This window comes from Carassius auratus, chromosome 3 (assembly GCF_003368295.1).
Source record: "Carassius auratus strain Wakin chromosome 3, ASM336829v1, whole genome shotgun sequence".
Lineage (NCBI taxonomy): Eukaryota > Metazoa > Chordata > Actinopteri > Cypriniformes > Cyprinidae > Carassius > Carassius auratus.
The window spans coordinates 13,540,104-13,564,131 of record NC_039245.1 but is presented as its reverse complement, the minus strand read 5'-3'; the positions used below and the strand labels follow the sequence as shown (position 1 = coordinate 13,564,131).

Here is a 24,028-nt window from a genome sequence, read left to right as displayed (position 1 = left end):
TGCAGTGTTTTTGAAAATCAAATCAAATCAAATCAAATCAAATCAAATCAAATCAAAACAAAACAAATCTAGTCTTGGCTGATCGCTCTTCATGGCTGTGAAGGAGTTATGTGTTTGGAAAGGGCTCGTTTTAGTCCTTTTTCTCTTTGCTGTTGGTGGACAGAGATCAGGACCGTGAGTAAATGGGGTTTGAAATGAATAATAAAGTGTCTTCTGACTTTCTCAGTTTGTGTCTATGGAACCTATCTCTTATATATTTACATACATGTGTTCTGATATGACTTGGAGTGTGTTTGTTTCCACAGATCCTTCTTGGTGATGTTTTCTGCAGTGATCGAGTCTGGCTCTAATGCCAAATTGTGTGCAAGTCTTCTGAAACCAAATGAGAGTCTTGCAATGAACATCTTTCTGGTTGATGACCAGAACAAGACAACACCGCTTGCGCAGCAGAGTTCTTCAACCGCATTTCACCGTTGTTTTAGTTTCCAGGTCTGTCTCAGTGTGGCACATGCAGTGTTTTTTCTTTCCTGTATTAACGTGTTTCTCTACAGGCTCCTCAAGTAGATGGAGAATTAGTGCAGAAAGTGAGGGTGGTCCTTCAAGGGAGGTTCTTCAAAATGACTGAAGAGAGGAAAGTCATGTTCAGAAGTTACCTGCCTCTGACCTTCATCCAAACCGACAAACCCATCTACAACCCAGGACAAATGGGTGAGCTACAAATGACCCTTGTATTAATATTAGAAGTGATCAGAACTTGTGTAATGGACTTTGTACACCTTCAAGTGCATTATGTAATCCAAGTGAGCTGTTTCTCTTCTACAGTGAACTTCAGGGTTCTGACCATGGATGCTAAATTTGTTCCTCTTGATCAAATGGTAAAGCCTGAGCTGCTTCTGGTCTTCCAGGATTTTTTTTTTTAATAGAAGTTGCCTAATGTTATGTTTTGTCTTTACAGTACAGTCTAGTGGTGGTGGAGGTGAGAACTTGTTCTGGATCAAGTCTTTGGATAGATGCAACACTGGTTCACCTCTACATGTTCTTTGTGGTTTTACTGTTCTTTCTTGGGCTTGCATCCTATTCAAAGCTTTTTCCCTCCAAATAGGACAATAACAAGAACCGGATCGGTCAGTGGACAAATGTTTCCTCAACTGGGTGGATATTGCAGCTTTCTCACCAGTTAAACCCTGAGGCTCCGGTTGGGATGTATGCTCTGAGGGCTTTTATTGGTGACCGTATGATTTCTCAGGATTTTGAGGTGAAAAAGTATGGTAAGTTACCACACATGATGTGCAGTGGGTAGTCTTGATGACTGACTGGGGTCCTAATTTAAAGCCTTGGTTTCTGGTTTAGTTTTACCCAAGTTTGACGTCACCTTGACCACACCACCGACGTACAGTGTGGGAGATGAGGGACTGAAAGTTGAGGCTTGTGCCAAGTAAGTGTGAGCTCTTATATTCTTGACTTTTTGGTTGGTGATCTTATTCCTTAACCCTCTACCCCCAGATACACATTTGGGCAACCTGTACCTGGTCAAGCGTTGGTGGAAGTATGTCGTGAGCCGTTCCCGTTTTCTGTGGTACCTGGTGTGTCTCGTGTGTGTCTTAACAAAACCGCTATGGTAGGAGACCACTGTGCAGAGCAGGGTTTTTTTTTTTTTTTCTGCAAGTCTACACCTGAATCTTACCACCTCTTTGTTCTGCTACCAGATGAACAACACCGGATGTGCTTCCCTTACTATCAGTACGTCAGAGTTTTTCACCACCAAATTTGAAGAGCAACTGCAAAATTCCTTCCTTGTTAACGTGAACGTCACTGAAGAGGGAACGGGTGAGAACCTGGCTGATTTGAACAATTTTCATTTTTTTTTGGTGGGGGGTTGCAGATCTAGTCTCAGTATAGCAGCAGTGGAAGAATGTGAACCAACTACTTAATGGCATTAGCACCCAAAAGGTTGGGGATGAGGTGAGAGAATTAAGACCAGATGGGCAGAATCATACTGCTAGAAGTGCTATCTGACACCGTCCACTTTAGTTCTCAGCACTTCCAGCACTTGATCCACGCTCTAATAGACACAGCAGTCCAAGTGTCTTGTGTAATGGCTTAGATTTAAGTGACCGTGACTGGGTGGATAAACTGAACATGTCAATATTGCATGCCTACCGTCTTGAAGGGACCACATTCCTATCTATCCCCATCGTCATAACCAACAAAGCATGTTAAATTAAGTACTCCTACTTGATCTGAAAAAGGAGTTTTATTTGTAATGCTCCTCTAATTGTCTTATTCTGCTTTTCAGATATAAAGCTGCTGCATTTTCACTACTGTCAAAGGGATAGTTCACCCAAAAAGGAAAACGGTCATTCGAGTTTTTGAAAATGCAGTCCTTGATTCAAATTTGAGCTAAATTGACTTGGCCTGAAGAGAATGACTTGAGACCGAAAATGTTGGCAGCTACAGCTTGACTAAAAGTTGATTAATGCAGTGACTTAATCCCATTAGTCCTACAAGTCTTATGGGGTTGACAGACTTAATCTTAGCCTTTCTGGATGAAAAGGCCTGGTCTCAAATCCCTGTCAACTAACACTGACTTGAACATTTCTTATTTGGTGCCTTTTTTTATTTCTCCAAGGTGTAATGATGTCAAAATCCACAACCGTCTTCATTACGTTTGAAGTTGGCAAGGTCTCGTTTTCGGACCTCCCAGGTTTCTTTAACTATGGATCAATCCTTAATGGGAAGGTGAATAAAGCTTCAGCTCTTCGACCGTCCTCATTGGTTCCCTTTCCTAACCTTTCTATCCCAACAGATCTCTGCATCTTATTTCAATGGGACTCCAATAGCAAGGAAGGCAGTCTATCTCCTGGATGTTAGCCAATGGCCCAACAAACTGCTGCTGAATCTGACTACGAACCTGAATGGAGTGGCTTCTTTCTCCCTCAACACAGCTGATTTCCCTAAAGCTGGTCTGAATCTGATGGTACGAAAGGGTTTTTTTCTCTATAAACTGACTTCTGTAAGAAGCTAATTCTATTAACTCGTTCCTCAGGCAAGTGCAACATCACAGGATTTTTATGATTCTAAATCGCCCTACTTCACTACGGAAACGAGGAATGTGCCGCTTTTCCAAACTGCTACAGACTACCCAACGTTTAGTGAACTGACTATAGGGGCGCTTGAGCAGCCGCTGAAATGTGGTGCCAAGTATCCAGTGACAATCAAATATTCTTTTGTTGGAGAGACTGGTGACTACAGTGCCGACATCGTCTATATGGTGAGTGGATGCTGGTTTTGATGACTGCACTTGTTGGTTCTCTTTTTGGCACCTCTTATGCCCCAGTCTGTCTCTTGTCAGGTCTTGTCCAAAGGAGTGATCGTCCTGCATGGATTTCAGACGGTTCAAGTGAGGGCCCTGAATGCACCAAGTGGCACAGTGTCGTTCCAGCTGTCTGTCAGTGTCGATATGGCTCCAGTAGTGCAGATTCTGGCCTTCTGTGTTCTGCCCAGTGAGAATGTGGTTGCTGCTACTGCAGCTCTTGACACTGAAATGTGTTTCCAAAACCAGGTGTGTGGACATCTAGCACCTCGACTTTGTGGGTTGTGGCAGCATGTCCTTCAGCTTGAGCTTGTTCTTGTTCCAGGTGTCTCTGCAGTTTTCTCCCCCTACAGCTGTTCCTGGTGAGGGAAATGTTTTGACCGTGTCTGCTCAAGCAGGATCCCTGTGTGGCCTCAGTGCTGTTGATCAGAGTGTTCGGATCATGGAGCCAGGAAGACGTCTGAATGCTGAAGGGGTATCCATGTGCATTTCATTAGTCTTGTCATACTTTATTTTGACATCCAGGTTTTGCAGCTGGATCAATTAGACAAACCAAAGCAATTGTTGCAAGCAACGTAATATTTGTCAAACCACCACATCTACAGTCAAAGGCTTTTTCTCCTGTGCGATTTGGTGGTTTAACTTAGCAATAGCTGCTAATCCAGATGAGACTCATTTTATTTTTTCCCAAGTGATCTTGCGTATTTGCCTGGTATTTCACCAATGTGCCATGGGTTTCATCCTACAGGTGTTTTAATCCATTATCCATAGTTTTTAAAAACTAGACCAACACTGCGGTTTGCTACAATATTTGTATCTTAAACTGCTCAGTGAGGTGGGTTTGACCTGATCCTTCTCTCCCCTTCCATGTTTTTAGGTGTTCAACCTGCTCCCAGTACGATCTCAATCCTACTATCCGTTTCCTGTTGAGGATGAACAGGAGTGCCTGAATGTTCGACCCCGTCGAGCTGTTCCTACAGACCAAGCTTATGACGCTTTCCAGGTTGGAAATTGTTTGCAGTCATTCAGCCACTTACTGACTGATTCTTCAAATGCATCTTTATGCTTGTCTTTTGACAGAGTGTGGGGATGAAGCTTGCAACAAATCTGCAGGTCAGAGAACCTAACTGCCTGACCTACAGAGGCCTGAATTACTATCGCAACTTTGGCTGTAGGTGTCTTCGGTTGTTTTCCTATATAGGACAGCCTGGTGCATGGCCCTTATTTATCTAATGTGTATATTGAATTTGACGAGACCCAATTGTTTGTTGCAGTCCTGGCTTTTTTTTTCTTTCAGTCCCTGGTCCTGTAGCCTTTCAAATGGCTTCTCTATCAAAGGACATTGGAGGTGAGGGTGCTGGAGGTGATGTTGGTTCTTCTGATGTGACTGTCAGGACTTATTTTCCGGAAACCTGGATCTGGCAGCTCTCTCAAGTGGGGTCAGTGAAGAATCTTGTTTCAGCAAAATGACTCCCCATCACCAGGGCCTGTCTACCCACACAGCTTTTTGTGGTTTGGCCACTTGTTCACACACACATGCAATATCTGGTCCCAAATGGAACCCTAAACTACTGCCAAGGTGAACATTTACAGATTGTCCAGTTTCACTGGTTGGACAGCATTGCTGGTTTAAGTGCACTTATTTCCTTTGGCCAGTTACAGACTTGCCCCATGTAAACTGGCTTTAGGGTCAGGCTTTATGCCACCTGCTAGGTTTTCTTCACTGTGTCAGTCTTTGCGTTTTCATGTGGATTTAACTTTAAATGGAGGATAAATCAATGTACATGTGGACTAGGCTTTAAGCAGGTGTCAAACTGTTAAGTTCCAAACATTGCCCCAACACATGCCATGTAGGCTTCAAATGAACCTGTAGGACTTGTTCTGCTGAATTGTTTTGGTTGAATCTGAACTCTGCTGGGCTGTGGCCCCCCAGGAATGAGTCTGACCATGATCTAAAGCCACTTGGGCTCCACTTACCCCTCCTGGCCCATGTTAATTTATAAGTGTATATTGTGTGCTTTTCAGAAACACTGGATCCACAAAAGTTAATCTGATGGTTCCTGACACCATCACCACATGGGAGACGGAGGCATTCTGTGTGTCCTCCAAAGGCTTTGGCTTGGCTCCTCCGGTTCAGCTGACGGTCTTCCAACCCTTCTTCCTGGAGCTCTCCCTGCCTTACTCCATCATCCGTGGAGAGTCTTTTGAGCTGAAGGCCACGGTCTTCAACTACCTGTCCAAGTGCATCATGGTCCGTATTCATTAATGTTGTGTGGGTTTTTTTTTTTTTTTTTTTTTTTTTTTTTTTTTTTTCTTCTTGTGTGTGGAGGCTTCATATCACCTTGCTTTGAACTTTTCATGTTTAGCTGTAGCCTGTTGTAACTGTCAGAAAAGGCAATTTAAAACTGGGCCACCTTCCACTAGTATTGCACTGTCAAAATTAAGCTGTATCAAGTGCCAGAATTTCAGTACATGATTGTGACTGTCATGGACTGACCACCACACTACATATGGAGACTTCAGTAGACTGTCCCTGTCAGGCCTAAGCTAGCTAAGTTAACCGTGCAAGAACTCCATCTTAGAAATGTCAATCTCACCCCTAAATGAAACTGGAGAGACCTCTTTACTGTGTACTAATAATACTGTTTATTGGCAGGTTAAAGTGACTCCAGGGTCTTCCTCTGACTTCAGTCTTCGACCTTTTAATGATCCGTATTCATCCTGTCTCTGTGCCAGTGGGAGAAAGACCTTTAAATGGATTCTCTCCGCATCGGTTCTTGGTCTGTTTTTCATGGTTTGTCTCTTCTAAATTGAGTGAGTTATTGCTCACTTCCCCTCTGTATTATAGGATCTGTAAATGTGACTGTCAGTGCTCAGGCTGATCAATCCCAGGTTCGATGTGGCACTGAAGTTGTGACCGTGCCAACAAGAGGACGCATTGACATTGTTACTGAAAGTCTACTTGTTCTGGTAAGCGTTAACCAGCTTTCTGGAGTCTGATCATGGAGCTCATGCGGTTTTACTGATTTGGTGCACTTCTGCTCTTTATAGCCTGAAGGAGTTGAAAGGATCTTCACCCAGAGTTGGTTATTTTGTCCAAAGGGTTTGTTTGCACTCAGTGACTTTCTAAATGCATTCTTGCTCTACCAGCAAACTGTAGGGCTCTCTGCTGATCTGTTTGGTTTTGTCCACAGGGAGTGTCCTTTCAGAAGATGTGTCTCTGACATTTCCAGCAAATGTGGTTCTGGGATCTGCCAAATGCTCTGTTTCAGTCCTTGGTAAACTTTTTTTTTTTTTCCCCTTTAATGAATCAGAAAATTTCAGCAAAATGACTGGTTTCAGGCGGCATTGTTTTCCTTTTTCTTAGGGGACATAATGGGTCGTGCGCTAAATAATCTTGATGGCTTGCTACAGATGCCATCTGGCTGTGGAGAACAAAATATGATAACTCTTGCTCCCAATATCTACATCCTGCAGTACCTGGAAGGCACTGCGCAGCTCACCCCAACCATCCGACAGACTGCCACTGGTTACCTTCAGAGCGGTACAGATGACCGAATCCTACAAGTCCTCATCCAGAGTTCATTTGGTGTAATGTGAATCCTGACCAAGGTTTTTTTTTTTTTTTTTTTTTTTTGACTTGAACAGGATACCAAGGACAGCTAAACTACAGGCACAGTGATGGTTCATACAGCACATTTGGCTACGATGCATCCAATACATGGTGCGTTTCAATCTTTTTCTTTTGTGCATCATTGAATAGGGTTGTAATGCAACTCTTCCTGGCCAGGTTGACCACCTTCGTCATGAGGTCTTTCGGCCTAGCAAGGCGTTTCATCTTCATTGATCCCAGTGTCCTCCAGAGTGCACAGGATTGGTTGATCAGCAAGCAGGGTTCAGATGGCTGTTTCATGCAAGAGGGAACTCTGTACCACATTGACATGAAGGTGCATGTTTCTTTAAATGTGTTGTAACTGATCTGAAGTCTACGTCGGACCTAAAGCGTCATGCTGCTCCGTTTTTAGGGTGGTGTTGGTGATAATGTGACCATGACTGGCTACGTTGTTGCATCACTCCTTGAAATGGGCGTCCTTGTCACGGTAAAACATGTCTGCCAGCTTCTTGACCTTCCAGTTGTGTAGTCCAGTAATTCCTGGAGACCCCTCAACATTGCATGTTTTCCCTGTCTTAAATGGCCTCCAGAGACTTTGTTTGGAACCACTGGTGTAGTGACCCTTTCTGCTTTGCTTTCAGGATCCGGTCATCACCAATGCTCTGTCTTGCTTGAGGCCTGTTGTTGGGAAGCTGGGAAACACTTACACGACTGCTCTGCTCGCCTACACCTTCAGTCTGGCTGGGGAAACCAGCACTCGCGCTCTGCTTTTAACTGCCTTGAAGAACATTGCCATTTCTGAAGGTGAGGTTCACTAGTCTCTTGACGTTCAGGTTCTTTGGCATCAACTTTCTGTCCTCTCTCTCGTCCTAAGGCAACAAGCTCCACTGGTCTCAGACGTCATCTGGTGACACTCTGGCGGTGGAGATCAGCTCGTATGTGCTGCTAGCGGTTCTCTCTGTACAGCCTCTCACGACCACTGATCTGAGCTATGCTAACCGCATTGTCAACTGGCTTGTGGCCCAGCAGAATCCTTATGGAGGCTTTTCCTCCACCCAGGTGAGACCGCACACCAAACAGAAGCACAAATGATGTCTGAGGGTTTTTTTTTTTTTTTTCAAATCTCCTGTTTATTTTTAGGACACTGTGGTGGCTCTTCATGCTCTGTCTCTGTTCGCCACTAAAGTGTTCAGCCTGGAGGGCTCCAGCGTTGTTACTTTACAGTCCTCTGTGGCAGGAGAGGTGTATAACTTTGATGTGAATCGAGACAACCGGCTGTTGTATCAGGAGAAGCGGCTGAAGAACATTCCTGGCAGATATAGTGTTCAAGCCAAGGGCTCCACCTGTGTGTCTGTGCAGGTCGTACACTTCACATGCTTAACTTCTATGCTTGTCCCTGTTCGGTCATAGTGTAGGTGTATTTATTAGTGTGGGTGGGTTTTTTATTATCCCCAGGTTGCATGTTTCTACAACGTCCCAACACCCATTCGAGTTTCCAGTACACTTAGTGTTGAAGTGAAGGTGGCAAGAGACTGCAGAGTGCGTGGATCTGATCTCCTGCTGAACATCACTGTGACGTAAGAACCACTTAAATTGTCTGACCATTTCACAAAGCCAGTCCAAATGTAGTTATCCCCTTTAGCCCCTAATAAAGTATACGGTTGGAATAGCTGCACAAATGCAACTTGTGCCAACTCTGAGCAACCTTGAGCTGTTTTTTTTTTCCTCGATGTGCCAAATTGCAGTGCTTGACTTATTTATTTTTTATCAAATTCTTCACTCTCTCAGATACAATGGTGCAAAACCAACTACGAACATGGTTATTGTGGACATTAAACTCCTGTCAGGTTTCACAGCAGATACATCACTGGTTCGTATGTTTTAAGATGACTTGTAACATCCCAACATGTTTGAAGCTGCTACAGTAAATGGACTTTCTTTCTCAGCTTGGATCCCCACCAGATTCATTTGCTCCACTAGTGCAGCGGGTTGATGCTGGAGATGACCATGTGCTGGTGTATCTGAAAGGGGTGAGATGTGCACAGGGTAGCTTCTCTATCTTCCCCTTCATGTGTGCTTATGTGCTTCTCCATCCCTCCTGTCTCGCAGGTTGCTAAGGGTGTCCCCATGACCTACAGGATACAACTGAAACAGGGTCTTGCAGTGCAGGATCTCAAGCCGGCGGTCGTTGAGGTGTATGACTACTATAAGCCAAGTAGGTGTTCAATGGTTTATGCTTTTTGGCTGAATTCCTGGTTGAACATGCCTGTCAAGCTGACTTGCTGTTTTCACTTTCAGGTGACTCATTTGAGACCACATACGTGCCTCCCTGTTTGTGATTTGTGCTTAATTTCTGGCTATAGGATGTATGAAATAAAACTCCTCTTTTAATCCAGTCCTTGTCACTTTCTTTCATACAAAGCTGACTAATTTGCATAAACCAGGGTTTGTTTACAGCTGGTAACCTTTAAAAAGCAAACTGGCAAATGTGGAAGCTTTTTCAGTGTTGTGGCCCTAGATCCTTTCTCTAGTGACCTGTTAAATACAACATCCTGTCTCAGACCAGCTTCCGTGATCAGACTAAGGCAGTGGTCCCCTGCATGTTTTGGAAGTCTTAGTTAACACCTGATTCAGAGGTCACCTTGTTAGATCTGAGCTAGTTGCATGGACTGTTTGGTCCCTATGATTCCTATGGTGTTCAATTCTCACTACTGCCCTAGCAAGGAAGTCATTTGAAGTTTACGTCACTTTGGGAACACTTCACCGATTTGCTGCAGGGTCTCTTCACACAGACAGAACTTGGTGAAGTGATATTTTGTCTCATACAGTGCCACTCTGAATAGAACAAACATGTGATGCATGTGAAATGTGCATATTGGGGTGCGTTTGACTGGAATTGGTAACATTTGTAAGGTTTTCTTTTGTAACATGTAAAGAGTAGGGGTGTATCCCGGAAGTCCTGGCCAAATTCCCTCCACTGACTCTTGCCAATCATGGCTTCTCAATCCCCATTCATTGAACTGGCTCTCTCTCTCCACTCCACCTATGGCTGCGATCACTTCCAGGTGGATGCTGCACACTGGTGGTGGTTGAGCAATTGGTTAAGTTTTCCCGTTGGACTTGCTTCAGGTGTGGGGATCTACACAGGCAGGCACTCAAGATAGCTGCAAGACGTTCACACAACACCCAGGATCACATGTTCTGAAAAGTCACATGACCAATTAGGAAGTAAGTGTCTGTTGGTTGCAAGGCAGATTCTCTTTGTGTTGGTGCTGGACACGGTGCGTGTTGGGGGTCATGGTAGAGTACGAGTAATCACTGCCATTTTAATACTTTGTTTTATCAGGGTAATTTCTAGAAGTACGTGTCTACTCTTCATGGAGGACACGGGCTTCTGCATGGAGTTTTAAAATTTGTGATCCCATTGTGACTTGAGCTCCTGGGCTGCATCGGTAAATGCCTTAATATGCACATTTGTCATTGAGTGTTTTTATATCTGCATTGAAACATGTTTTAAAATACTTTTGTCTTATGTCAATGAGCTGTGGGACAGTTGAGCATACTGAAAAGTAGGCCTATATTTTCTAGCCATGTTTGAGTTGACTATGCTGTTTAATGAGGCTGGCAACTAACATGATTGTTTTATTTCCAAAAGGGACCAGGCTAGTCACTTTTCTTGTGATTTAATACACTTTTTTTTTTTTTTCTTTCTTTTGTTTGTTTGATTGTGTGATGTGATTTTTGCTTCTGGGCCTAACACCCATGTGCACTACTTGTAGTAGCATTGTTCCTTAACTTCTGGTGCTATCAATGTTGGTGGTTCTCCTCTCTAATTATGTCTTCCGCTTGGGCTATCCCTGTACAAGGCCGGATCCACACTGATGCTTTGCCCCTTCTTGCCAAGGGACCACATTGTTACAGACATTGGTTTGGGGTGTATTTATAAGCATAACACGGTGTGAGATTTTTGTCGTGGTGTCTGAAGATCTTGAATGTGTGGTGCTTGCTGTGTTGCATGCTGCTTCTGGAGCTAGGTTGCGGTCTCCTCTTGTTTCTTTTTGTCTCACCAGGGTCCTCCTGAGCAGGGGTTTCTCATTGGCTGATCCGACCTTCCTAGACTGAGGAGAATCCACCAATTGAATAGCAGTATAAGATTCCATTTTAATAACTTTTTTCCCACTTTTTGTACTAAATTGTAATAAACTTGAAATACATTTATATATCTGCCTCTTTTCAACTGTCTCTTTGTGGGGAAATAGAGTTAGCTACACTACATTAAGGGAAGACTTGTGGGTCCTCCTGCCCATCATCAGGGGATGGTGTAGTCAGACCGTAAAGATTTACTGCTTGACGGGTACCACACAGGTTTAACTTTAGGATTTGAGTTATGATGTTGCTGTTACATTAAACATTTTGACTTTTGTGACCATAACAGACCACAACAGTAGTGCATTTAGTTCAACAATTTTAGAGACGAGTGACATCCCAACACTGTTGTTTCATAGTTTCAGGTGTTCAACATGCTCCCGCATGACACCAAATCACAGCTAAAGCATAGTCGTCTACTTTCCGATCACTCCCGCTGCACACTGACCTGTCCGTGCAGTGCCAATGCAGAATGAACAAGCCGAAACGAACAATGAGCAATGGTGGGCATTGCATTGCTATTGATGTTAATGGCTTTGTAAATGTACATCAGCATACACAAATTTTACGTGTTAGTGTCGCTATTTCAAAAATGGTTTAAAGCTGGTGCATTGTGTCTCGAAAGACATGGAACATGAACTAGGCTCTTGGTCCGAGCCAGCACAAAACTGCCTTGGTGGAAAAGGGGTATGTGAGGTGTTACTCGTTAAAGGACTGCACGGTAATGGTTATACCTGGTAACCACAATTGTTGTAATTTTGATTTTTGATATTTGCATTTCATCTGAACTTTCATGTAAGTACAAATAAACAGAATGACAATTCACATGTATGGTTTATTTTACCATCTAGTTTCCTGGTAATATTAAGTCAAATTATATAAATAAGTTAACGCTATATTATTAAAACCAGCTTTTTGCAAAAGCAAAAAACAATACAACTCCAAATCCAAATTTTTACTTTATTAAAACAACAAAAACTTTGTATTGTTACAAAGGCTGTGTCTATTCATCAACATTAAAGAGAAAAGCTCAGATTGAGGGGGGATTTGATTGCTTGGTGCCTAGCAACCACGACCATGAAAGCTTGTGGAGGCTGTTTTTTATGATTAACTGAGAGGCAAACATAATCAATTAAAACACAATTTAGCATGTATCCTTGCTCAATCCTGTCTGTACTACTGGATCTGTAAATGTGATGATCCAAGTGTCAACAAGAGGATGCACTGATACAGTTCCTAGTTATTCCACTAATTCCAAAATTCCAATAGTCTATTTTTCTATCAAAGGGGTTATGATATTGCAGAAAATAACATTAGTATGTGTATTTGGTGTAATTAAATGTTTATGCAGTTTAAAGTAAAAAAAAAAAAAAAACAATAATAATATTTTTCCACATACTATACAATATTGTTGCTCCCCTATGCCGCGCCTTTCTGAAACGCGTTCTGAAAAGCGAGGTGTGCTCTGATAGGCCAGCTACATGCATCAAGTGTGTTGTGATTGGCTGAGTACCTCAAGTTTATGACGGAAATGTTACACCCCTTGGCATGCTATAATGCTTTGTCCCGGCCACAGCGACAGGACAAAACCATTAAAAGCCATTATAAATGAGGCATTTGTTGCATCCAGTGGGGACATAATTACTGATTATAATGACTTTATTTTTATGTGTTACGTTGCATCGTGCCGTGTAAACAAAGCTATGTCTGCATTTGTCATCAGAGAAATGACAAACAACATGTGCTACTCTACACTGCTCAAAACTCATGTTTGAAACATCAGTGGCAAATCCTTTAAATATTTAGAAGTACTTACAGTCTGTGAGTCAGAACAGTCGGTATGTGGTCTAATCTTTTAGGATCAGGAAATTGTCCTCTATAAAATGTACTGCACACATCTGAATATTTGGGTTGAACTGTTCTGGAACAGTGTTGTAAAAACAGCTTAACCACTGATTTCTAGTTATGCCCTCTTTTGGAAGGCCAAACTAAGTATTTTCGCTTTCGCAATGAAACCGCACCTTCACAACATGGTGGCAGCAACCATTAATGTTGTGCCTTCTTTGTGTGAATGTTTAGGCGCCGTTATGCAAACCTTCTCACATCATTGCATAGACATGTGGGGCATGTTAAAATGAGGCGTTTTAGGAGGACATGGACGAGTATTAACTTTTGAGAATATCTCTTTGGGTTTGAGACTAATATTTGCAACTTTAGGGATCTTATCTATTCACAAACAGCTTGTAATACTCCAAAGAGAAGGGAACACTTTACATCTCATTAGTAAATCTATGGGCTACTATACACAAGCCATCCACAATATTGGAAAGGTCCACTTGAGGTCATTCACCACAAGGAATATTCAACTGGCATTGTCACCTGTGAAAGGTTTCTCTTTTTTAATCAAGAATTTAAATCCCTGCCGTTTTTACAATAAACTGTTGCGCAGAACTGTAGCATCTTTTAGTAAATGACTAAGTTGACTGTTGTTAAGATGGCAGATGTGTCTCTATGCTTGGAGCGGTTGAATGAAGCATTTACTGAATCAGACTATAGAAATGTATTGGACCAAATTTATTTTGCACACTTGATTGAAAGGTCCCGTTTTTCACGCTTTTTTGAAGCTTTGATTGTCTTTACAGTGTGCAATATAACGTGTTCATGTTTCGCGTTTAAAAAAACTAGTGGTGGACATAGATTATTTTTTTTAATCTATCACTGTGATGAAATTAATCTAGATTAATCTAGATTAAATTGGCTCATTCAAATTCTGCCAGTTCCGGGAGCGTTGCGTCTGAACAGAGCTCGTTACATATAGTGGAAAAGAAAAATGGCCAGCTCCAAATCTCTCTGGATCCAAGAGATCTAAATAAGGCCATCAAGAGAGAGCACTTTAAGTTACCCACTCGAGAGGAAATCATGTCACAATTTGCAGGGGCAAAATGGTTCAGCAAGTTGGACGCTTCTACAGGATTCTGGCAGGTGAAGCTGGACGAGGTGTCATCAAGACTCTGCACTTTTAACACCCCTGAGGGCAGATACAGGTTCCTGAGGTTACCATGCGGCATACTCTCAGCTCCAGAGTTATATCAAAAACCCATTAGAATGATCTACGAGCACATAAAAGGTGTGGAAACAATGATGGACGACATCATAGTCTATGGCGCAACCAAAGAGGAGCATGACACCACACTTCTAGAGGTACTTGAAGTGACTCGTAAAGTCAATCTGAAGCTCAACAAAGAGAAATGTGAATTTGGAATGAAATCACTAACCTTTCTAGATGTCATCTTGGAGGAGCGCATAAAGCCTGACCCTAAGAAAACAACTGCAATTGAAAACACGGAGAGACCACAAAACAAAGATGATGTTAGATGCTTTCTTGGCATGGTTACATACCTGGCAAAATTCATACCACAGCTTTCTGCACAGTCTGTGCCACTTCGTAGTCTACTGGAACAAAAAAACAAATGGATGTGGTCACATGAACAAGAAACCTGCTGGAAAACCTTGAAATAAATTCTGATAGCAGAACCTGTGCTAAAGGCGCATAAGAATTTCAGCCGATGCATCACAGTACGGTGTGGGAGCTGTGTTACTACAGCAGTATGATGATGTATGGCAGCCAGTGGCCTATGCGTCCAGAGCGCTATCTGCTACAGAAACAAGATATGTGCAAATAGAGAAAGAATTGCTAGCCATTACATATGCATGTGAGAGGTTCCATCAATTTGTATATGGACAAGCATTCACTGTAGAGACTGACCATAAACCACTGGTTCCCATTATGGCCAAGTCGCTGAATGATTGTCCCCTAAGAATACAGAGAATGCTCATCAGGCTACAAAAATATGATGCAAATTTGATTTACACACCGGGCAAGTACATGTTTGCAGCGGACACACTGTCTCGTGCCGTAGATAGTCAAGAGGAAACAGAAACCTGTGCTACAGAAATCAAAGCTTACGTGGACATGATTGTAGCCTCGCTCCCAGTGTCTGCAGACAGGACTGACCAGATCAAACAGGAGACGGAGAAAGATGAAACAATGAAAGAAATGAAGGTGGCTATTCAGGAAGGATGGCCAGAAGAAAAAAAAGACTGTCTTGTTAGAATTAGGGATTACTGGGCCTGCAGATCAGAGCTTACGGTTGTAAATGGAATAATCTTCAAAGGCTGTAAATTTGTCATCCCAGCAAGCCTAAGGAAAGAAATGCTAAAAAAAATCCATGAAGGGCACCTCGGAGAAGAAAAGTGCAAAAGGAGAGCTAGGGAAGTGATGTACTGGCCCAGGATTAATCTGGACATTTCGCAGTTGACAGCTGCATGCAAGCTTTGTTTAACCTTCAGGCCCGACAGCAGGCAGAGCCTCTTCTTCCACATCTTGTAACAAGTAGGCCTTACTACAAGGTTGGAGCAGATTTATTTGACTGTGATGGGAAGAGTCACATTGTAGTAACAGATTACTGCTCTTATTATCCAGAGGTGGCCACACTGCACTCCACTGCTAGCAAAGCAGTCATTGCCTTCATGAAGTCCACGTTTGCTTGTCATGGTGTCCCCTGTGTAGTCTTTACAGACAACGGACCTCAGTTTAGTAGTGAATTTAAGAAATTTTCAGAGGAATGGGGTTTTCGCCATGATACATTCAGTCCAAATTACCCCAGATCAAATGGACTGGCAGAGAATGCCGTGAAAATAGTGAAAGGACTCATGCGCAAGGCACAAGCTGGTAATGAAGACTTTCATAGAAGTCTCATGATTTACAGAAGTGCACCACTGGAGAATGGGTCGTCCCCAGCACAGATGCTCATGGGTAGAAGAATTCGAACAAATTTGCCCATTAGAGAGGATCTTCTGGACACTCCACACACTAGTCAAGTGAAAAGCTTTCAGCTGAAACAAAAAAAATCAAACAAAAGAGGTTGTATGATAGAAAAGCGAAACCACTGACAGCCCTGAAACCGGGAGACACCGTCAAAATAAGGAACCACAATACAGGTATGTGGTCTCAAAAGGGCAAAGTGGAAAAACAAGTGGCTCCAAGGTCTCATGAGATTTTGACGGATGGCGGAACAACACTGCGACGGAACAGAATTGATTTATGTCCTAAGCAAAGCTCTGAGTCGATTACAGAGAATGGACAGGTTGCAGAGACAGTACCAGAGACAATGAAGGAACAATAATAATAATAATAATAATACATTTTATTTATATTGCGCTTTTCTTATACCCAAAGCGCTACAAGTACAGTACAAAAGTAAATACATTAAAAAATAAAAAGTAAACAACAAGAAGTATAATGGAATATACATCGAGTGTCACCAATTAGGACACAGACATCTTAAAAAGATGGGTTTTTAAACGGTTTCTTGAAACTTGATAGTGTTGGTGCATTCCACAACCTGGGGGCGGACACAGAGAAGGCTCTTTCACCCATCGTTTTCAGTCTGCAAGAAGGCTGTTTAAGTAGAAGAGAGTTGGCAGAACGGAGAGATCGAGAGGGCATATATAATGTTATTAAATCACATATATATGATGGTGCAATTCCACGTACAGCTTTATACGTTAAGATAAGAGTTTTAAAATCAATACAGTCATGGACCGGGAACCAATGCAGGTTCCTAAGCACCCCAGAGATATGCTGACGAAAAGGAGTATGTGTAAGAACACAAGCAGCTGAATTCTGTATATGTTGCAGGCGCTTAATAGATTTTGCTGGTAGCCCAAGATAAAGAGCATTACAATAATCAAGCCTAGAGGTCACAAGTGCATGGACAAGCCTTTCTGCATCAGGTAATGAAAGAAAGGACCTGATCCTAGCAATATTCCTTAGATGGAAAAATGCCGATTTTGAAATGCTCTTGAAATATGTGCTTCAAGTGTCAAGTGAGAATCAAAAATTACTCCAAGGTTGCGTACTTGTGGTGATGCAGACAGTACATTGTTTTCAATCTCCAAATTACATTTTTTACCATTACAGGTAGCTGCAGGGGTACCAACTAAAAGAACCTCGGACTTTGTACCATTTAATTTAAGAAAATTTTGGTACATCCATAATTTTATTTCCTGGAGACAGTCAGAAAGGGTTTCTGATAAACCTGTGATAGTTTTTGTGCTAATATAAATCTGTGTATCATCAGCATAGAAGTGGTACCCGAGACCATACTTTCTGATAATCTGCCCTAAAGGAAGCATGTAAATATTAAAAAGTATCGGGCCAAGGACAGACCCCTGAGGAACACCATGACACACCTGTCCAACATTAGATTTATTATTTTCTAAAATAACAAACTGGGTACGATCAGTCAGGTAAGATTTAAACCACTCCAACACTGTTCCAGAAATACCAAGCCAGGTCTCGAGTCTCTCAAGCAGTATAGAGTGACACACCATGTCGAAGGCTGCACTCAAATCTAAGAGCACCAAGATAGTAAGGGCACCAGAGTCAGCAGAGACGAGGAGATTGTGCATAACTCGGACCAAGGCAGTCTCAGTACTATGTCCAGAACGAAACCCAGATTGAAAAGGTTCTAAAAGCTCGTTCATGGACAAGTGTGAATGAAGTTGTGACACAACAACACGTTCCAAAACCTTCCCCAAAAAAGGAAGATAAGATATTGGCCTGTAATTAGACAGATCAGACACATCACACCCAGGCTTTTTAAGAACTGGTGTGATGGAGGCAACCTTAAGGGCTTGAGGAACAAGTCCAGTGGTAATAGAAGTATTAACAATGTTCAAAATGAGAGGACTGATAGCTGGCAGACACTCTTTGAGAACATGAGTTGGAATTGGATCCAAGGTACAGTTAGAGGAACTAATAATTACAGTAGAGTCATAACTAATTTGGAAATGTAATCAATGGTGACCGTTTTAAAACTAGAGAACCAAGTAGACTCACAATTTAAAGGCTGAATCTCAGGAGGTGCACTGAGAGAGGCACAAGTAATAGACTGATAAATATTATCAATTTTTCAGCAAAAAAATTCAAAAACGTATTGCACTGCTGCACAGTGGAACAAATAAGTGAATTGGAAGGTTTTAAGAAGTTTGTTGATTACTTTAAACATCTTATTTGGATTAGTAGTACCATCATTAATGATTTGAGAGTAGTATTCAGTTCTTGCTATTTTGAGGGCATCGCTGTACTGAACCAATTGCTCATCATACATAAGTTTATGGACAGTGAGCCCTGATTTTTTTTAATTGTCATTCCAACTGCCTATTTTTTGCTTTAAGAGCCCTGAGCTCAGTAGTAAACCAGGGTGATGATTTCAAAAATGAAACTACACGTTTCTTCTTGGGGGCCAGCACATCTAGAGTTGATGATAAAATTGAATTATAATGATCAACAGTATTTCCTGCAGAACTGTCATTTATCATACATGAAAATTGATTAAGATTTATATTTTTAAGATTCCTAAAACTAATAACCCTCTTTTGTAGTTTTTGCAGAGAAACAGATAAGTTAAAACTCAAGAGCTTATGGTCACTAATACACAAATCTTTACCTTCAAGCTGATTTATATCAGCACCAGCTGTACTTACTAAATCCAGTGTATGACCTTTTCAATGAGTTTGAAATTTGACATGCTGTATCAGGTTAAAACAGTCTAGAATCTCAATCAAATTAGAAGTATGATTACAACTAGGATTGTCAAAATGAATGTTAATAACTCCAATAAGAATCATAGATGGACAAAGGGGATTCACAAATGCAATTAGCTCTGTGAGTTCATCAAAGAACAGAGGGTTACTCTTCGGTGGCCGATAGAAGAACAAGATCAGAACAAGAGAAGCACCGCCAATTTTAAAAACAATACTCTCAAACGATAAAACAGAAGGAACAACAATTTCAGTTACAGAGACATCAGAACTGTACACAACAGCAAGGCCACCGCCTTTTCCAGTTGCTATGGATTTGTCAATATATCTATATCCCGGTGGAGTACATTGTTGGTGCCAAGTTTCAGAAATACAGAAGACATAAAGTTTTTTGTCCAAGATGATGTCATAGAGTAAATCAGACTTTTTGTTTAAAGAGCGTACATTGAGATGGGCAAACCTGATGGAACCAGGGCATACTTTATCAGAGTATGTTGTAGACACTTGTTGTGGATAACATAAGTTCGCAGGGCAAACACCACGAGAGATGTTTGTTTAATATCAGTACATGCGGGACGGGAACATAAGACCTTAATGTCAGTCCCTGTGAAGTTAAAATTCCGCTGTGAACCCCTATGAACATATTTAGAAGAAGGTGACGTAGAAGGTGAAGTGATCGTAAAGTTTCACGAACACATATATTGAGCACCAACTGGTGTTTCTGTGAAAGCAGTTCAGGCAGAGAGTACCTTATTATAGCGTGGTCCGGGAGTTCGAGGATCCGCTCTCCACAGAGCCCAGTCACTGGCAAAATACAGATGACAGCAGATAGCAGACAGATCCACATAGCAATGTCAAAATAAGGACAAAGATGTTGTGATGAACCTAAAATCAGAGACTGCTACACAGGACACCGTTTGATCCAGTCTAAAATGTCCGAGTAAATCCAAAAGCGTTGCAATAAAACAGATCTTCTGAAGCACGGTTACACGAGCAGGGTGAGCACACAGGAGTGAAAAATCCAGGCACAGCGTGAGTGTGTCCGATCCCAGTCAGGAATGTGGTAGCACAACCAAAGGATGGAATCCAACAATAACGTATAATAATAAATAAATAAACAATGAAAAATAAAAAAAACAATTAAAATTGCAAAGTGGAGAAGCGGCAAACAAACATGTCAGCGTTCTCTCCACCGGAAGTCAAACAGTGATAATGTTGTGCTCTGCTCTAATTGGCTCATTTCAGTGGCTCACACAACAAATACCAAAAAGAAACGTTAAACCTCCTGAAAGACTGATTGAAGTTATGTGAGGTGTTGAGTTGCAAGGGACTTTAGTTTCTATGGTAAAAAAGGGAATAGGTAGTAAAATCAGTTAATAGTAATTCAAAGTTATCGCATTTGAATATTGTTGTTACTGTTGATTAGACTCACTATGCAATATCAAAGCAATTTCATTTCTTATATATATATATATATATTTTATATATATATATATATATTTTTTTTTTTCTCTCTCTTTAGGGTAGAGATGTGTTGTTATGCATGGGTGCTTTAAAGAGGTGTGTCCAGGAAAAGGTAAAAGGTGAGGAAATAAAGATGGTTGACAAGGCTAAAGGATGACTGTGTTCGGGTCTGTCTGTAAAGTATAAACACAACAGCCTCCACAAGTTCGTAGTTGGTTTTGCACCATTGTACTACCTAAGAGAAAAGTTAACTTAGCAATTGGGTGCAACTAAAAAAATGGCTTCATGCTGCTCAGAGGTGGGATTAAAAAAACAAAAAACATGCAGAAATCATATGAATTAACATTGGGGGCAGAGGTGGGAGAGAACTACATTCAGACTGGCTTTTATGTGACACGATTACAGAATCGAGTAAGGACAGTGGAGTCTTGGCTCATCTGTGTAAAGAGTTAAGGGTCAAACAGGACACAAAGTGCTTCTTACGTCACAGTAATGTTCAGCAGGAGATCATCTCCACGCACTCTGCAGTCTCTTGCCACCTTCACTTCAACACCAAGTGTTCTGGAAACTCTAATGGGTGTCGGGATGTTGTAGAAACACGCAACCTGGTGTAGTACTGTACATTAAAATAGAGAAATAAACCCACAAGTGACAATAACTGGGACAAGCATAGAGGTAGAAGTCAAGCAGATGAAGTTTACGACCTGCACAGACACACAGTTGGAGCCCTTGGCTTTGAACACTATATCTGCCAGGAACATTCTTCAGCCGCTTCTCCTGATACACAGCTCAAGTTATACACCTCTCCTGCCATAGAGGACTGTAAAGTAACAGTGCTGGAGCCCTCCAGGCTGAACACTTTAGCGGCGAACAGAGACAGAGCATGAAGAGCCACCACAGTGTCCTAAAAATAAAAACCAGATTTAAAAAAAAGCCTCCGATATCATTTGTGCTCCTGTTTGGTGGGCGGTCTCACCTGGGTGGAGGAAAAGCCTCCATAAGGGTTCTGCTGGGCCACAAGCCAGTTGACAATGCGGTTAGCATAGCTCAGATCAGTGGTTGTGAGAGGCTGTACAGAGAGAACCGCTAGCAGCACATACGAGCTGATCTCCACCGCCAGAGTGTCACCAGATGACGTCTGAGACCAGTGGAGCTTGTTGCCTTCGGACGAGAGAGTGAGGACAGAAAGTTGATGCCAAAGAACTTGAAACAACAACAACAACGACCACCACCTAGAGACTAGTGAACCTCACCTTCAGAAATAGCAACGTTGTTCAAGGCAGTTAAAAGCTGTGCTCGAGTGCTGGTCTCTCCAGCCAGACTGAAGGTGTAGGCAAGCAGAGCCGTCGTGTAAGTGTTTCCCAGGTTCCCAACGACAAGCCTCAAGCAAGACCGAGCATTGGTGATGACCTGATTCTGAAAGCAGAGGAAATTTTAGACTACATTACCAGAAGGACCTTGTATAACTACTGGCAGGCATGTTTTTACCGTGGCAAGGACACCTAGCTCAAGCAGTGATGCAACGATGTAGCCCGTCATGGTCACATTATCACCAACACCACCCTAAACCAAAACAGCATGATGATTAAGGCCAGCCTCAGACTTCAGATCAGTTACAGCACATTTAAAGATGTCAACTTGGCCATGAAAAAAAAAGCCACATTAAAAAGTCCCAATTCAATGATGCACAAAAGGAAAAGATTGAAACGCACCATGTATTGGAAGCATCGTAGCCAAATGTGCTGTATAACCCTTCACTGTGCCTGTAGTTTAGCTGTCCTTGGTATCCTGTCCAAGTAAAAAAAAAAAAACCTTGGTCAGGATTCACATTACACCAAATGAACTCCGAGGTGTAGGACTTGTAGGATTCGGTCATCTGTACCGCTCTGAAGGTAACCAGTGGCAGTCTGTCGGATGGTTGGGGTGAGCTGCGCAGTGCCTTCCAGGTACTGCAGGATGTAGATATTGGGAGCAAGAGTTATCATATTTTGTTCTCCACAGCCAGATGGCATCTGTAGCAAGCCATCAAGATTATTTAGTGCACAACCCATTATGTCCCCTAAGAAAAGTAAGAAAAACGGACAAACCAAAAAACCCTTAGAAAACAAAAGTTAATTTGCTCAACATCTCCGGGTCCATTCCCCCTTTATGAAGTGCCTTACCAAGGACTGAAACAGAGCATTTGGCAGATCCCGGGATCACATTTGTTGGAAGCTTCAGAGACACATCTTCTGAAAGGACGCTCCCTATGGACCAAAAAGGAACAGATCAGCGCAGAGCACTAGGTTACACCAGTTTTACACACACTGTCTGAAGAGCACATGCAGCCCGTGTGGGTTACGTATACAGTGCAGAAGCAAGACTCGTGCTTTCACATAGGACTCATTTGTAGTCTGCTACTGATCCATGGCTGTATATTACAAAACTTATCCATTTTTGATTTAAAAAAAAATAAAAATCCGTCTCACATTTAGTTTAAACTCAAACACCACATTCATTGGATTTAATACCAAGTTGCAAAACACTTCAACACCATACAGCCTACTTTTTTACGTTAAAGCCAAATGTTTTCAAATAAACTCACCACTGACAAGGTCAACTCGTGCCCTCTTTTGCATTTAAATCTTTATTTTAAACAATCCCATGAGTCTTGAACGGTTTCTCTACCACCACAAGTGAATCTTATGTTGCCTCATTTAAAAAGTGCACTTTTCCTTCATTTTAAATCTAGCCCAAAAGCTTGTTACTTCAATTTGTGAAATTGGTCTCGATACATGCTCATTTTACCATGAACAATGTGTTGCCACTTTCACTTATTTTGCTGTGCTGCACACTCCTGGAATGCACAGATAGACTGCAACCATGTAAAGTGAGAACGTTTTAATCCATTAACCTCTTTGTACTCAAACCCAAAACACTACATAGCAGACAGTGCTCACATTGATTTCAGTGTCTGCCGTCTCACTAAATGAGGACAGAAACACATGACAAAAAGTCTCCAAAACTGCTCTGAGAGTCCAACTGAAAAGTATGAACATGTACAGCATTCAATACTTAGTTGGGGGCTCCTCTTGCCTGAATTACTGCAGCAATGCGGCGTGGCATGGAGTCGATCAGTCTGTGGCACTGCTCAGGTGTTATGAGAGCCCAAGTTGCTCTTATAGTGGCCTTCAGCTCTTCTGCATTCTTGGGTCTGACATATCGCATCTTCCTCTTCACAATACCCCATATATTTTCTTTAGATGGGTTAAGGTCAGGTGAGTTTGCTGGCCAATTAAGAACAGGGATACCATGGTCCTTAAACCAGGTACTGGTAGCTTTGGCACTGTGTGCAGGTGCCAAGTCCTTTTGGAAAATGAAATCTGCATCTCCATAAAGTAGGTTAGCAGCAGGAAGCATGAAGTGCTCTAAAACCTCCTGGTATACGGCTGCATTGACCTTAGACCTCAGAAAACACAGTGGACCAGATGACATGGCACCCCAAACCATCACTGACTGTGGAAACTTTACACTGGACCTCAAGCAACATGGATTGTGTGCCTCTCCTCTCTTCCTCCAGACTCTGGGACCCTGATTTCCAAATGAAATGTTAAATTTACTTTCATCAGAGAACATAACTTTGGACCACTCAGCAGCAGTCCAGTCCTTTTTTGTCTTTAGACGCTTCTGATGCTGTCTGTTGTTCAAGATTGGATTGACAAGGAATGCAACAGCTGAAACCCATGTCTTGCATACGTCTGTGTGTAGTGGTTCTTAAAGCACTGACTCCAGCTGCAGTCCACTCTTTGTGAATCTCCACCAAATTTTTAATGGGTTTTGTTTCACAATCCTCTCCAGGTCAATGTTCGTCTTTTGGACAACTCTCAGGTCAGCAGTCTTCCCCA

General features: G+C 42.1%; 3 protein-coding genes across 3 annotated transcripts in view; 2 read left to right on the top strand and 1 right to left on the bottom strand.

Moving 5' to 3' along the window:
* Window positions 1-9,321, top strand: LOC113048789 (alpha-2-macroglobulin-like protein 1). Its single transcript, XM_026210646.1, has 34 exons — window positions 1-174; window positions 306-489; window positions 552-708; window positions 823-875; window positions 956-976; window positions 1,103-1,268; window positions 1,351-1,435; window positions 1,504-1,618; window positions 1,707-1,827; window positions 2,630-2,739; window positions 2,807-2,977; window positions 3,047-3,271; window positions 3,353-3,562; window positions 3,639-3,788; window positions 4,191-4,316; window positions 4,394-4,484; window positions 4,611-4,752; window positions 5,339-5,564; window positions 5,970-6,093; window positions 6,162-6,283; window positions 6,365-6,416; window positions 6,508-6,591; window positions 6,681-6,857; window positions 6,962-7,037; window positions 7,104-7,260; window positions 7,339-7,413; window positions 7,568-7,730; window positions 7,801-7,985; window positions 8,067-8,285; window positions 8,382-8,503; window positions 8,715-8,796; window positions 8,873-8,956; window positions 9,036-9,141; window positions 9,225-9,321. Exons 1-34 carry the CDS (start codon window positions 92-94, stop codon window positions 9,263-9,265), a joined length of 4,305 nt encoding a protein of 1,434 aa, XP_026066431.1. The 5' UTR covers window positions 1-91; the 3' UTR covers window positions 9,266-9,321.
* LOC113048797 (alpha-2-macroglobulin-like protein 1) overlaps window positions 33-24,028 on the top strand; it is a 36,040-nt gene continuing 12,044 nt past the window's right edge. Inside the window, exon 1 of the mRNA XM_026210658.1 lies at window positions 33-51. The gene's annotated coding sequence lies outside the window, so the exon portion shown is untranslated. The remainder of the gene's footprint in view (window positions 52-24,028) is intronic.
* LOC113054090 (pregnancy zone protein-like) lies at window positions 20,624-22,129 on the bottom strand. The gene is made up of 6 exons (XM_026219410.1): window positions 22,027-22,129; window positions 21,398-21,577; window positions 21,121-21,305; window positions 20,931-21,048; window positions 20,846-20,848; window positions 20,624-20,760 (listed from the first exon to the last, which is right to left on the bottom strand). The coding sequence occupies exons 1-6, from the start codon at window positions 22,127-22,129 to the stop codon at window positions 20,624-20,626; spliced, it is 726 nt and encodes a 241-aa protein (XP_026075195.1).

Excerpts from the sequence above, each read along its gene's own strand:
- LOC113054090 (XM_026219410.1), bottom strand. The coding sequence starts at position 22,129 with ATGATAACTCTTGCTCCCAATATCTACATCCTGCAGTACCTGGAAGGC. Across the intron at positions 21,578-22,026 it reads CACTGGTTACCTTCAGAGCG|ATTTCCTCTGCTTTCAGAAT; the intron begins GTACAGATGACC and ends ATGTAGTCTAAA. Across the intron at positions 21,306-21,397 it reads CAACGTTGCTATTTCTGAAG|GCAACAAGCTCCACTGGTCT; the intron begins GTGAGGTTCACT and ends TCTCGTCCGAAG.
- LOC113048789 (XM_026210646.1), top strand. The coding sequence starts at position 92 with ATGGCTGTGAAGGAGTTATGTGTTTGGAAAGGGCTCGTTTTAGTCCTT. Across the intron at positions 7,261-7,338 it reads TGTACCACATTGACATGAAG|GGTGGTGTTGGTGATAATGT; the intron begins GTGCATGTTTCT and ends CTCCGTTTTTAG. Across the intron at positions 8,957-9,035 it reads TGCTGGTGTATCTGAAAGGG|GTTGCTAAGGGTGTCCCCAT; the intron begins GTGAGATGTGCA and ends CCTGTCTCGCAG.